This window comes from Humulus lupulus, chromosome 1 (genome assembly GCF_963169125.1).
Source record: "Humulus lupulus chromosome 1, drHumLupu1.1, whole genome shotgun sequence".
NCBI classification, from domain to species: Eukaryota; Viridiplantae; Streptophyta; class Magnoliopsida; order Rosales; family Cannabaceae; genus Humulus; species Humulus lupulus.
Window position 1 is genome coordinate 6427608 of NC_084793.1, and position 14114 is coordinate 6441721.

The 14114-nt window shown below is 40.6% G+C and overlaps 1 protein-coding gene across 1 annotated transcript; it reads left to right on the top strand.

The window, feature by feature from the left end:
- The first annotated feature begins 528 nt into the window (after positions 1-528).
- Positions 529-1704, top strand: LOC133797720 (uncharacterized). The gene is made up of 2 exons (XM_062236115.1): positions 529-872; positions 944-1704. Exons 1-2 carry the CDS (start codon positions 531-533, stop codon positions 1511-1513), a joined length of 912 nt encoding a protein of 303 aa, XP_062092099.1. The 5' UTR covers positions 529-530; the 3' UTR covers positions 1514-1704.
- Positions 1705-14114: the final 12410 nt, after the last annotated feature.

The following is a 14114-nucleotide window of genomic DNA, read 5'->3' on the forward strand; positions in this document are numbered from 1 at the left end:
CCTACTAAGGGGATGTTTGAGCGGGCCAAGAAGTTGGCTAGCATGAGTCTTAGGGAGAAGGATGTGAAAAAATTGGTTACTTTGGACTTCCTTCAGATGGTGGGCCTGGTGCCATGTGACCAAGATATGGCGGTGGAAAGCACCACCGGGGAGAACAACATGACTGATCAGTCCAACGCGGGCACGGAGTTGGTGACTGATCAGCTTTCCCCTGGACCTTCTCCGCTCTCTCGTAGACCTGGTGACCTGGTCATTAGGGAGCCTGAACCTCAGCGCAGATCTGCCATTCCCGCTCAGCCCGGGAAAGGAAAGGCTATTCAGGTTGAGGAGGAACTCAGCTCATCCTCGGAAGACGAGGATGAGTTCCTCGACCAGATCCTCAACGCAGGTAACATATGTCTAGTGACTATAGGAATATTTTTGATAATTTGGTGATTCGAGAGTAACAAAATTGTAGTATATACTCATGCATATTCTATTATGTTTATATCTCTAACAACTTTGTGTTTTCCTCTTTTGCAGATCCAGACATGTTCAGACAGTGCATTGCTTCTGCGCCAAAGAGGAAAGTTGGCGATGGAAGTGGCTCCATGCGATCGAGGAAGATTCAGAAGGTAGTACCGCCCAGTCAAGGGAGACAACCTGATGGACCGACCACACTCCCGCCACTGACTCCCTCTTCACTTCCTTCCTCTGCGAGCTTAACTCCCACTCGCCTGGGTAGCTCGAGTGAGGTCCTCTGCGCTGCCAGTGACTTAGGAAAAGGACTGCTTGAGGAGATCGACCATGACGCTTCAATGCTCCAAAACTTCGAATCCTACCCTCGGCTCAGCGTTGAAGTCGTCCTAAGAAGAGGGCTTGCTCAACTGAAGGTAGGTATTTTGCCCTAAGACAATTTGTTATTAATATTTTTACTTGTAATAACCTTTCCTCTTCCATGCAGTCACTTGTCACCATTAGTCATGCTCAGCTTCGAGCGGTGGATTACAAGGAGTTGATCAAGGTGCTAAACGATCAACTGGTGGAGGCCCAGGCTACGGTAAAGACTTTAACGGCTTCAGAAAAAGACTCCAAATCTAAGTTGGAGCAGGCAGAAAAAACCGTAGCCGAACGGGATGAGTCTCTTAGGAAACTTTCTGAGGAGAATCAACAGCAGGTTCAAAACAACAATTCCTTGACAGCCCAACTGGAGAAGCTGGCTCGGGATAATGAGAGACTAATCAGCGAAAATGAAGAGTTGAAACAAGAAAAGGAGCTTGATTTAATTCGCTTTGAGGAGGCCTGCTTCGATTGCTTTTATCAAGTCTGGAAGCTGAACAAACCTCTCAATCTCGACTTTTTCACCAAGGAGGTTCAGGCTGAAGAGCTTGCCAGATGCGAAGCACGGGCTGCTGAAGAAGCTGCCAATCCTCCCGCACCTGCTCCCGCCTCCTCTGCCTTATCATTCCGAGCAAGAGGAGCAGCCGAAGCCGAGGAAGGGGTTGATCAACCCACAAGAGATGCACGCCAGTGACTCCTTAGCATAGTCTATCATAGTTTGCTTTACCTTGTATATTGTTGCTTGGACTAGTGAGCTATTTTGACACTTAGCGCTTTACTCTTTTTTTTTTTGCTGACAACTCTAAACTTTTAAGTTTTTGTTGTACATAGTAAAGTTCTTAGATGCCTTTAATTTCACATGAGTATTTAGTTTTCTAACTTAGAAATTTTAATCATTCCATAAGTCCATACTAAATATACTTCCTCATGCTCTTATTACTCTAACTTTTTATGAGCATAAATTTTATCATTACACAAATATCTGTTTCTAACTTAGAAATTTTTTAAAAAATTCTAAGTTACTTAAGCTTTGTAAAACAAGTTAGCTTAATGGCCATTTTAGACTTCCAAACTTACAAGTCAGCCCAAGAACAAATATATTTGCTCATGCTCTTATTGCCTGTGTTGAAGTAAAGCCAGTATACCCTATGTGCCCCCCAAGTGATTGAGGGTTGATAAATCATTGATCACTTGCTACTTGATCGAATTTGTCCGAGTAGTCACTACTCGTGAAACACATAAAATATACGAACATATTTCAGTAGTTGACCACTACAAAAACATTATTTAAACGTTGGTCTTTCATTTCATGATACCGACCAGTTGAACACCGCCCGGTATATATTTACACTTAGTTTTTAGAAGACCTGTTTTGTTTAAATTATTATGACAGTTGAACACTGCCAAGCAAGAATAATCAACACATATGCAAAATTTGTAGTAAGATTCGACCACGCTGCGCGTGGTCTCTTTTATTACTCGTAATAATAAGTGACAAAACGTGTCTAACAACGAGTTCTAAACAAAATAACATTGTTCAAAATAATGTGACTGGGTAGCAAATAACCAGTTCACAAACAAAAAACTTAAATAACAAGTTAAGCACTTGATACAAAGCTACTACTCTGCAAGCAGTATTTATTGATAATATTTTCTCAAGTGCTCGCCATTCCAGTAGTTCCTGATCAGCTCTCCATTCAACTGAGCAAGCTTGTAGGTGCCGGGCGGCAAGACTTGCTCAATCTGATACGGCCCTTCCCAGTTTGGTCCTAGCACACCAGCTGCTGGGTCTCTTACAAACACCTTTCTAAGGACCAAATCTCTGACCTGGAACTTTCGATCTCGCACTCTGGAATTGAAGTAGCGTGCTACTTTCTGCTGATGAGCAGCAACTCTTAGGCTTGCCTCCTCTCTTCTCTCTTCGAGGAAGTCCAATGATTCTGCTAACAACTGATGGTTCTCCTCTTGGTTGTACATGGTCCTTCTATGAGATGGTGGATCTATTTCCACAGGTAGCATGGCCTCATACCCATATGCCAAAGAGAATGGGGTATGACCAGTTGTCGTTCGAGCAGTAGTCCTATATGACCAAAGGACCTCTGGTATCTCTTCTGCCCAAGCACCCTTAGCTTGCTCCAGGCGCTTTTTTAGAGTGTCCTTCAATGTTTTGTTTACCGCTTTAACCTGCCCATTGGCTTGAGGATGGGCTACCGAGGAGAAACTTTTGGTGATGCCATGCCGAGTGCAAAAATCGGTAAATATGTCACTGTCAAATTGGGTGCCATTGTCAGACACTATCTTCTTAGGCAGACCATAGCGACATATTATGTTCTTAACCACAAAGTCCAATACTTTCTTCGATGTGATTGTGGCCAATGGCTCGGCTTCAGTCCACTTAGTAAAATAATCTACCGCGACCACTGCAAACTGCACTCCTCCTTTTCCTTTGGGCAACTTCCCGATCAGATCAATACCCCACACCGCAAAAGGCCATGGACTTTGCATTTTCTTCAAGACATTTGGGGGCGCTCTGGGTACTTTAGAAAATCTTTGGCATTTGTCACACCTCCTCACGTATTCCATAGAGTCCTCGTTCATGGTAGGCCAAAAAAATCCTTGCCTCAAGATCTTTTTATATAGACTCTGCCCCCCAGCATGATCTCCACAAAACCCCTCATGCACCTCAGCTAGTATGCTCTTTGATTGGTCGGGTGTTATGCACCTGAGTAGAGGTAGGGAATACCCTTTCCTATACAACACTCCATCTACCATGGTGTATCTAGCAGCTTGCTTCATAACCTTCCTTGCTTCATTACGACCATCTGGGAGGGTCCCTTGCTCAAGGTAAGCAATGATGGGAGTCATCCAGGTATCGGCTATCATGATTGGCATGGCTTCTTGTTTATCAATGCTCGGCTCCGCCAAGTATTCTACCGGTACTATATTCCGAGTTTCGGCGTCTTTTGCACTAGCAAGCTTTGCTAGAGCATCGGCATTGGAATTCTGCTCTCGTGGTACTAGCTTGATGGTATACTCCTCAAACTGGGCTAACAAATCTTTGGTTTTGTTTAAGTATGCCACCATGCGTAGGCCCCTTGCCTGGTATTCCCCCAATACTTGATAGACCGCCAATTGGGAATCACTGTTTATTTCCACCGATCGGGCACGTACATCTTTAGCCAGTCGCAAGCCTGCTAAAAGGGCTTCATACTCCGCCTCATTGTTAGAAGAATTAAATCCGAATCTTAGTGCACAATGAATTCGGTGCTTCTCTGGTGTGACTAATATTATCCCAGCTCCTGAATGGTGCTCATTTGACGACCCATCAACAAAAAGTTGCCAAGTAGGAATTTCAGTTTTCTGCCCAGTAACACCTTCTTGCTCGTCGGAGACCTCAGCGATTCCGGTACATTCAGCGATGAAATCTGCTAAAGCTTGACCTTTAATAGCAATCCTTGGTTGGTACTTGATTTCAAATTGGCCTAGCTCAACCGCCCATTTGAGTAACCGACCAGACGACTCCGGCTTCTGCAAAACTTGGCGAAGAGGCTGGTCAGTAAGGACCTTGATGGGGTGTGCCTGGAAGTATGACCGCAACTTTCGTGACGCAAGTACCAAGCAGTAAGCCAACTTCTCGATCATGGGGTACCGGGACTCCGCTCCTATCAATCGCTTGCTAACATAATATACTGGGTGCTGCACCTTATCCTCCTCACGTACTAAGGAAGCACTAACAGCGTGCTTCGTGACTGCTAGATACATAAATAGGTCTTCTCCATCAACTGGCTTGGAAAGAACAGGAGGTTGGGCCAAATGCTCCTTTATCGCCTGGAAAGCTTGTTCACACTCTGCGGTCCACTCAAACTTCTTGCCTCCTTTAAGCAGGTTAAAAAACGGGACGCACTTTTCCGTTGATTTCGAAACGAACCTGCTCAAAGTCGCAATCCGCCCAGTCAAGCTTTGCACATCCTTTATTCTCGTCGGAGACTTCATCTCTATGAGAGCCTTGATCTTCTCTAGGTTTGCCTCTATTCCTCGGGGTTAACAATAAACCCAAGGAATTTTCCAGAACCCACTCCAAATGAACACTTGAGGGGGTTTAACTTCATGTTATACTTCCTCAATATTGCAAAGCACTCCTCTAAGTCTCCCACGTGCCCCTCAGCTTCCTTTGACTTCACCAGCATATCGTCTACGTATACCTCCATGCTCTTGCCGATTAAGTCACGAAACATACCATTCACCAAGCGCTGGTAGGTAGCTCCTGCATTCTTTAATCCGAAGGGCATGACCTTATAGCAGTATAGCCCTATATCTGTTCGGAAGCTGGTATGCATGCTGATCTGGTTGTACCCCGAATACGCATCCATGAAGGACAAGGTCTCGTGACCAAAGGTTGCATCTACTAACTGGTCTATTCTCGGTAAAGGAAAGCAATCCTTCGGGCATGCTTTATTCAGATCAGTAAAATCTACACAGGTCCTTCACTTTCCATTGGGATTGGGCACCAACACTGGGTTTGAAACCCAAGCTGGGTAGTATGCCTCTCTGATAAACTCGTTCTCCTTCAATCGCTCTACCTCCTCCTTAAGAGCCTTTGCTCGATCCTTGTCAAGCAATCTCCTCTTCTGTTGTACTGCTGGATATCTTTCATCCACGTTGAGCACGTGGCTGATCACAGTTGGTGAGATACCCACCATATCCTTGTGAGACCAGGCGAAGACATCTTGATTCCTTCGCAAGAATTCTATCAGTTGTATTCTCACCTCAGCTTTCAACTTCTTTCCAATCTTGACCCCTCTCGTCGGGTCCTTCTCATCTATAGGGACCTCCTCCAACTCCTCGGATGGTCCCACATCACTTTCATAATCCCCAAAGCGAGGATCAAAATCTCTTCCCTCGCTTTGGGCAACGCCCTATTTAGTGACTTCATCACCGGATGGGGTCTTCTGCTCTTTCAAACTAGGAGTGTTCTCCTGGCCACACTCTTCTAACATCTCTTCATCGTTCACCACTACAAGACTCTCGTCTACATCCATCTCATCCACCTCCTCTTTCTCAACACACACAATCATGTTGTTCTCCTTGGCACCTTTCTTCGCCTTAGCTATCGAGGCATTATAGCACTCTCTAGCTTCCCTTTGGTCTCCTTGGACACAGCCTATGCCAGCACTGGTTGGGAACTTCATAGATAGGTGCCAAATTGAAACTACCGCATGCAAGTTGGTGAGTAGTGGTCGACCAATAACCACATTGTAGGCGGACGGGCAGTCAACAATAAAAAACTCAGTCATCACGGTTTCATGCTTGGGAGCTTCCCCCGTCGTGATTGGTAACTTGATTGTTCCAGCTGGTGACAGTCCTTCTCCAGTAAACCCATAAATGACGTGAGAGCAGGGCTTCAAGTCATTGATGGATAGCTTCATCTTTTCAAAAGAGGACTTATAAATAATGTTTACGGAGCTTCCCGTATCAACCAGGCATCTTTTCACCTTCATATTAGCTATTTGGACTGTCACAACAAGAGGGTCATTGTGAGGATATCTCACGTGTTTAGCATCCTCTTCAGTGAAAGTGAGGGACTCACTTTCATACCTTGGGTTCTTGGATGGTCGCTCCTCCACCGTCATAACCTCGGAGGTGGATGCCGCACCCAACTCATGACAAAGGGTGCGAGCATACCTTTCCCTCGCCTTGTTGCTATCCCCAACAAGATGTGGTCCTCCACATATAGTATCTAATGTGAAGTCCACAGGTTCAGGTTGCAAAGGTAGGGACCGTTGCCGCTTGAAACCAGGATTATTGTTGCTCCCCTCTCCCTGGGTCTTCTCTGCTTTGCATTTTTTTAATTTCCCCGACCGGAGGAGAAACTCTATCTCATCCTTAAGGTGATTACATTCATTCGTGTCGTGACCATAGTCTCCATGGAAACGACAGAACTTGTTCTTATCCCTCTTACTCATCTCCTTCTTGATTGGTGGGGGTCTCCGGTAAGGGACCTCCTGATGACTGGCTAGATAGATCTTCGCTCGGGTCGCTGAAAGAGTAGTGTAGTTGGTGAATCGAGGTTCATACTTCGTTGGCTTGTCATTTGATCCCGACTTAGCCTTTTTCTCACTGCGGCGGTCAGATCCGTTATTCCCACGTTTCTTACTACCGCCTTGATCATTTCCACTATCCTTCGGAGTATCCTCCGATCCACTTGGATTGTTCAACCCATTTTCTCCTTTCTCAATAGCATCATCCAACTTCATGTACTTATCTGCCCGGTCCAAAAACTGCTGTAAAGTTGAAATTGGATGGCGGTGGATGTTGTCCCATAAAGGACTTCGATAAATAATACCGGAGGAGATTACCATCATTTTCCCTTCATCTCCAACCGCGGTAGCCCGATTAGCTTCTCTCATAAACCTTTGAATGTAGTTCTTGAGAGACTCATCTTTACCCTGCCTAATATCCACCAAGTAGTTGGCATAAACAGGAGGGGTTCAGGCAGTACTGAACTGCCTGCAGAATTCCTTCCTAAAGCTCTCCCAAGAGGTGATGGAGTCTGGTTTGAACTTCCAGTACCACTCCTAGGCAGTGTCTGATAACGTGGTGGGGAAGACTCTGCAGCGGTAGTCATCACTCACACCAAGCAGCTCCATCTGATCTTCGAACTTTCCAACGTGTCTTACCGGGTCTGCCTTTTCTGTATAAACTGGCAATACCGGTGCTTTGTATTTCCTTGGTGGTTGGGCTGCTCTTCTTCTAGCATAGAAAGGGCTACCACTTCTGTGGTCTACCGGATCAATAACTGGTTGTTTTGACAAACTTTGGACTGTCGCCGTCAAAGCATCAAGCTGGGCTTGGATGCCCGGGGCCACTGCTGGGGACGCACCCTCGGGACCGCCTGGTCGGGCACTCCTATCCGGCACACCATCATCGAGTATTTCTACTCGACTGGTAGGACGGATTGGCTCCTGCCCTACGACAGGGACAGTCCTCCTTCTGTCATCAATGACATCCCTCAGGTCCTTCTGAGCAGTGTTCTTTCCCAACCGGTCGAACACCGTACTCCGAGTCTTCTCGGAAGGTCTGCTAGGTGGAGCGTGCTCCTTGCCATTACGCTGGTTGGGATGCCGTGGTGGCTTTCCTATTTGAGTTGGTTGACCTTCTCCTCCTCGTCGGTTATTATTCTTCTCCTTCGACTGGTTGGTGTGGTGACTGTCAGCTTCATCACGCCCATGTCCATCTTTGAATTGGGAAGTCTCTTTACCACGAGGAGCTTTATTGTGCTCATGCTCAGAAGGTGTTTTCTTGCTGCCTGACCTATGACTCCCTGACCTGGAAGTCTCTGATCTGTGGCTCCTTGAGGGGGTCTTAGAGTTTCCCCTCTGGATTGAGGCAGTGCGCGAGCGAACTCCCTCCTCCTCATGACCAGGTGGGTTATCACCATCCCTGCCTGGCCTATCAGTTTTCTTACGACCAGCTTCTGTGGTCCTTGCCTCTGGGGTGGGTGTCACCCCAGGTGCAGCTTGAGCATTGGCTCTGGTCAGTTGCGTAGCTGCCTCCAGAGCAAGCGTAGCTTCACAATGTCGCCTGTCGGCCTCCTCCTGCTATCGACGGATCTCCTCGCTCCTAGCGTCCATCTCCCGTCTCTGCTTGGCCATTTCCTCAGCAAAGGCCTCCTGCCTTGCGTTGAACTGAGCTAGCTCCTCCTGGAATGCGCTCATGGTCTCCTGGAGCTCTTCGACTTCTGGAGCTACATCCTCGAGCACGACCCTAGGCTCATTCTCACGATCTTGAACGCTGGGACCCTCTGATCTAGCATGTTCCTTAGAGGTGCTTACCCTCTTGGAGGCCGCATTAGTATTCTTAGGCGCCATCTTACTTCAGGGACTGTCTGTCTTTCTCTTCAGGTTCTCAATGAAAGCACCAAAATGTTGACTGCGTTTTTAGTCAATGACGTGAGAACGTCAATAACGACAAGCCTTCAAGAGAATGTAAACGACAATAGACAGTTTTATGAACAAAAAGTAAATAACACGAGATTTTATAGTGGTTCAGCCCCGATAGTCCGTAATAACCTAATCCACTTAGAGATTTTATTACTGTATTCACACTCAAGATCAGATGAACCAGTGTCAACTGAGTTTCTTAGTGTAAATATTCCAGAATACAAAAAAGGGGTTCTCTCCAGAAAAACACACTTTCTCTCTCTAGAGCACAGATTAACTCTCAATTTGCCAAAAAAGTCCCGTTACGATCCTCCCAACCCCCTATTTATAGGTCTGGGATCCTCAACTGATATCCCCTTTAGATAGGGATATTTTATTATTCATCTTATATTTATATTACAAGAAATATTTAAAATACAACTGATTCCTCAATTTGAGTGAGGAGTGAGAGATTCCCAGGTGCTTAGACCAATTCTTGCTGAAGCCGTTCCGGGGATTTTGACGTAGTCTCACATGCATGTTGATTACTCCTTCAAGCTTTCCTTTGACCAAGGTGATATATGCATGGCTCTCCTCGGACCAAAGGTCATGCATGCTTGGCTCTCCTCGGACCAAGGTGGTCCGAGCCAACTCCCTTGGCCTCCCTCCTCGGGTAAGTCCGAGCTTACCTCCTTCAATCAAGGTCCGATCGGACCTTGTGGCCTTCTCCTCGGACCAAGGTGGTCCGAGCCAACCTTCTCTCTTGCTTCTCACCTCGGACAAGTCTGAGCATACCTCCTCCAATCAAGGTCCGATCAAACCTTGTGGCCTTCTCCTTGGACCAAGGTGGTCCGAGCCATCCTCATTGGCATCTCACTTCGGACAAGTCCGAGGCACTTCACTTGGCATCTCAGCTTGGACAAATCCGAGGCAAGCCCTAGGCTCCTCCAACTATGTCCGATCGGACATTGCGTAGGCTCTTCTTGGCCAAAATCTGAATCTCAAATCTTGGCTTGTATAGGACTCCTCCTTAGCTACTTACCCTGGACACGTTCGAGCCAACACTTAGGAAACCTTGGGATGCTTACCTCGGACACACCCGAGCCAAATACTTGAGAGGCTCCTCAAGCTAAGGTCCGATCGGACCTGCCGCTTTTGCCCCTAGAGCCAAAATCCAAACCCCTCTTTTAAGCTCCTTAGACTTGGGTTTGAAACCAACACTTGGCTCAAATATTCTCCTCGGGTGTATTTGACCTGACTATAGCATCTCTCAAACAGCCCAAATTCTTAACTGATGCATTGGGCTACTCCTAAGCCAGATCACCCAACTAATTCACGCTACGTGTCAATTTTATTGCCACATCATCCTATTCAAATTTTTGGGATAACAATACTAATTATTCTAAAAATAAAAATTATTTGCACCAATTTCATGAAAAAATAAAGGGTACCTTAGGGTGTGATTGGTATCCAATTTGGATACAACTTTATGATTTTAGATTTTTAAAATCTGTGGGACTCGTCAAAATACATGATTGGTAGACTTTATTTGAAAATTAAATCAAAATCAGAATTCAAATTTTATGAAGTAAAGTAGAAAACAATAAAACCATGAGGGTGTTTGGCACCTTAACTAAAAAACTGTTTTTTGAAAACAAGTTGGAGTGTTTGTCATTGTTTTCATAAAACAATTTTTAAAAACAAAGTTACAAAAAACAGAAAATTTTGAGAACAACAAAAAGTTTTTTTCAATTGTTCTCAAATTTTCTTTCTAACTTTCTCACTTTTTATTTTTCATCATTTTTTCTTTCAAATTATTTTATCTCATTATTTATTACAAACTTTTAAAAATATTTTTCCCTTTGTAAATATATTTGTTAATTTTTTATTTAAGATTTTAAAAAAATAAAACTAAAAAAATTGTTTTTAGAAAACATTAACCAAACACTTCTTGTTTTTTTAAAACTACAAAAACAGTTTTCTGTTCTCATTTCTGAAAACAAAAAACAGAAAACAGTGCCAAACAGGCTGTTTTCTCCATTTTCACAGACTCAGTTTTTTAAAACTCAAAAACAGTTCACAGACATTGAACCAATCACATTTTCAGAAACATATTTTTAGTCACTAAATTCATATTTTCATTTTAGATTCTCACTTTTCAAAAATACAGTTTTCTAATCGCAAACCAATCAGACCCTAAACATTTTAAATGATATAACTAAACATGTTTTCTTTTGTTGAATAGACATGTTTTTTTTTAAAAAAGGGAATTCAATTTATAGATTAATAATCATCATCAGCTAGATGAGAAATACAACGTTCAACTACATCATAAGACAAATGATCATAATCATCTTGGAGACTAAGTTTTGCCAAAGAAAGGGCCACTTTATTCGCCTCGCAAAGAACAAAGTGACATGTTTTGATTTGGTATTTTATTTTTTTAAATCTTATAAAGTTCAATTATAATATAATTAAATATTTGTTTAAATATAAATTTATTTAAAAAAATTGATTCTTATGCCTCCCTCAATTAAATTTAAAGCCTCATCAATGAATGATCACACATCAATTGGAGTATAGTCGAGAGGCCTTAGACTATCTCCAATGCAATATGCAAAAATAGTGTTAAATTTAGCACAAAAAGTTAAGAATTGATATATTTTGTACAATTTTTACGATTGTGCTCTATTGTACATAAATGTAAAAGTGATGCAAAATAATCTACATTTAATGTTAATAATAAATGAGATACCATAAATAATATTAAAATAATAAATAATGACAAAAAATTAAATAAAAAAATGATCATTTAATGTCAATAATAAATAGGATAACAAAAATTTATAATAATAAAATAATAAGTAATACAAAAATAGTAAATAAAAAAAAAAGAACATCTATCGCTGATTTGGATCATGCTATATTTTGATCCAAATTGGATAAACTTAAATTTGTAAAATTTGGTATAGCTTTTAGCACATCATTGGATAAAATTTTCTTTGAAGTGTACTATATTTTAGCAATGCATCATAAATTTGCATATCCGTTGGAGATGCTCTTATGCTTAGGTAGATCAGAGGCTCTTATCCTTGTGGGTCTTGATGGTAAAGTTTTCCATGCTCTAGATGTTGTGTTCTCCGGTGTCACCGTTGCTTTGATTTCTTTGTCTGTCTTAATTTTTGTTGATGTCTTTCCTGGATTGGCGGTGGTGGCTTTGGATATTGTTTGTTATGTGAAAAATAGTTGTTTTTAACATTATTTTATGAGATAAATAAGCTATAAAAAATATATGAAATGTAAAATCTGAGAGAATCTACATTGGAAAGAAACTCTTCTTTTTTCTCATTTAATACTATAAAGGATTCCACATTCTCTATGAATCACTCTGTTATTTCCCTAGGATAGTATAAAAAGAGAATTTCACCTCTTTTTCTCACACCATTTGAAATAACTCTATCCTATTTTCCAATTTCTAGCAAGTTATGTACTTATATGCAAATTTATTGAATCATATAAAAGTGCTTTGTCAAATTTTTGGAAATAGTCCAAATCCTTCCTAGTGCACTATGAACTCCAAGTCCTTCCTACTGCTCTGAACAAAGTAGTGCCGTGAAAATGAATACAATTTTGAAATATTATAAATATATAATTTACATATTTTTTAAGGTGTAATATAACTCTCTTTTTTCCAATATTTAAAATCTATTTTTTAAAAAATAAAATTATATATATGGAAGGATATTGGCAGTGAAACTCCTCAAAGTTTTGCGTGACTAATAAATACTCAAGTTTTTCTTTTTTAACGGCATAGAACCCAATTTTAGTAGGCTTAAGTATTTATCTATCGCACTTACAAAAATTTAGATAATTTCCTCACAAATATCCCTATAATATAATTAAAAATATTTTAACTTCAATAAAATGTATTTATATTGGCGAGTCATTACATTCTCGCAAATTAAAAAACTTAACAACAACCTTAAATAATAAATCATTGTGTAAAATAATTTTAGATAAATATTTTATTTTAGCTTAAACATTTAAGGTAACATAAAATACATATTTAAATTTTTTCAGATAATTATTAAAATAGAAATTTTTTTTTTTAATATCTGGTGCAGTTTAGAACTAAAATTTTTCTTAACTTAGCACCATTTATAAAAAAAAAATTATTCTTTTACATAAATTAAGACTAAATATATTTAGTCTTAACTTATATAAAAAAAATTAGATATACTTATATAATTTTTTTTATGATTATGTAGGAGTTATTTTTCTAATATTTTAGAGAGGTTTTACTAGTTGACATACTTTTTCTATTCTTACCTTAATATTAGTTTTTTTTTTCGTGGGGAATAAATTTATTTTATTCAGAATGCATAATATAGGGAGTACATTTTGGGGGTGGGATTTTCTCTAGCCAACAAAACTCATTGTCTAACCAAAGAGCATGCAAAGATACTCTTGGAAATTAGACAAAAGAATTTTTATATCAAAATGACTAATACCCAGATAATTTAATAGGTTGAACTATTGTTTTAAACCAAAATCAATTGAAGAAAAACCAAAGAAACGGCCGCAAGAAGAAAATCAAATGTTGAGCATAGAAAAGTCTCTTTTAGTTTTCACTACAACTTATTAGTGTCACCTTAATATTAGTTTTTTTAAAGGAACATGTTAGAGTTATTATCTTAAGGTTATTTTAGTCTTTTAGTATTTTATGTTATTTTATTATCTTTTGCCTTTTATAAGGCTTGACTAATTATTTTATTGTATTGTAAGAGAACCTTTGTTTTTCTTTTGCAATATACTACTCCCTTTCTCTCTTTCTATCTCTTTGCTTTTGCTTTCTTTTTGAGTTGTATAAATTGTGAAAAGTGACATTATTGTTTGAAATAGTTTTTTAGAGGAACATATATGCACCCAAACATAGTCAAGTGACATTATTATTTTTGGAAATAGTTGGTCTTATTAATATGTTATCTTATTATGAAAGCATAATTACTTTAATATTAGTTGACCATACGTTATATATAAAACTACCATTAATGTACATTGTAATGTTGGCCACTCCCAATTCTCATGCTTTTCAATTTTCAAATACAGCCGATAAAGAAGCCACTGAATCTGCACTTCTGTGCTCTCTCTCTCACTCACTCACTCACTCACTCACTCACTCACATCTTCTTAGAACAGTCCAATATTTCAACAGACCACTGCTTTCTTCGTCCAAATTCCCAACAAAACCATTCATTTTAAGAGTCAAATCAAAATATGTAAGCTATACAAAAGAAAACTTATAATCATCCATTGATGTAATTCAATATACAATGGTGATCTTAGTGATTAATATGATTTGGTTTTCATGTTTGG

Coding starts and splice junctions, on each gene's coding strand:
- LOC133797720 (XM_062236115.1), top strand. CDS start 531: ATGTTCAGACAGTGCATTGCTTCTGCGCCAAAGAGGAAAGTTGGCGAT. Junction 873..943: donor GAGGGCTTGCTCAACTGAAG/GTAGGTATTTTG, acceptor TCTTCCATGCAG/TCACTTGTCACCATTAGTCA.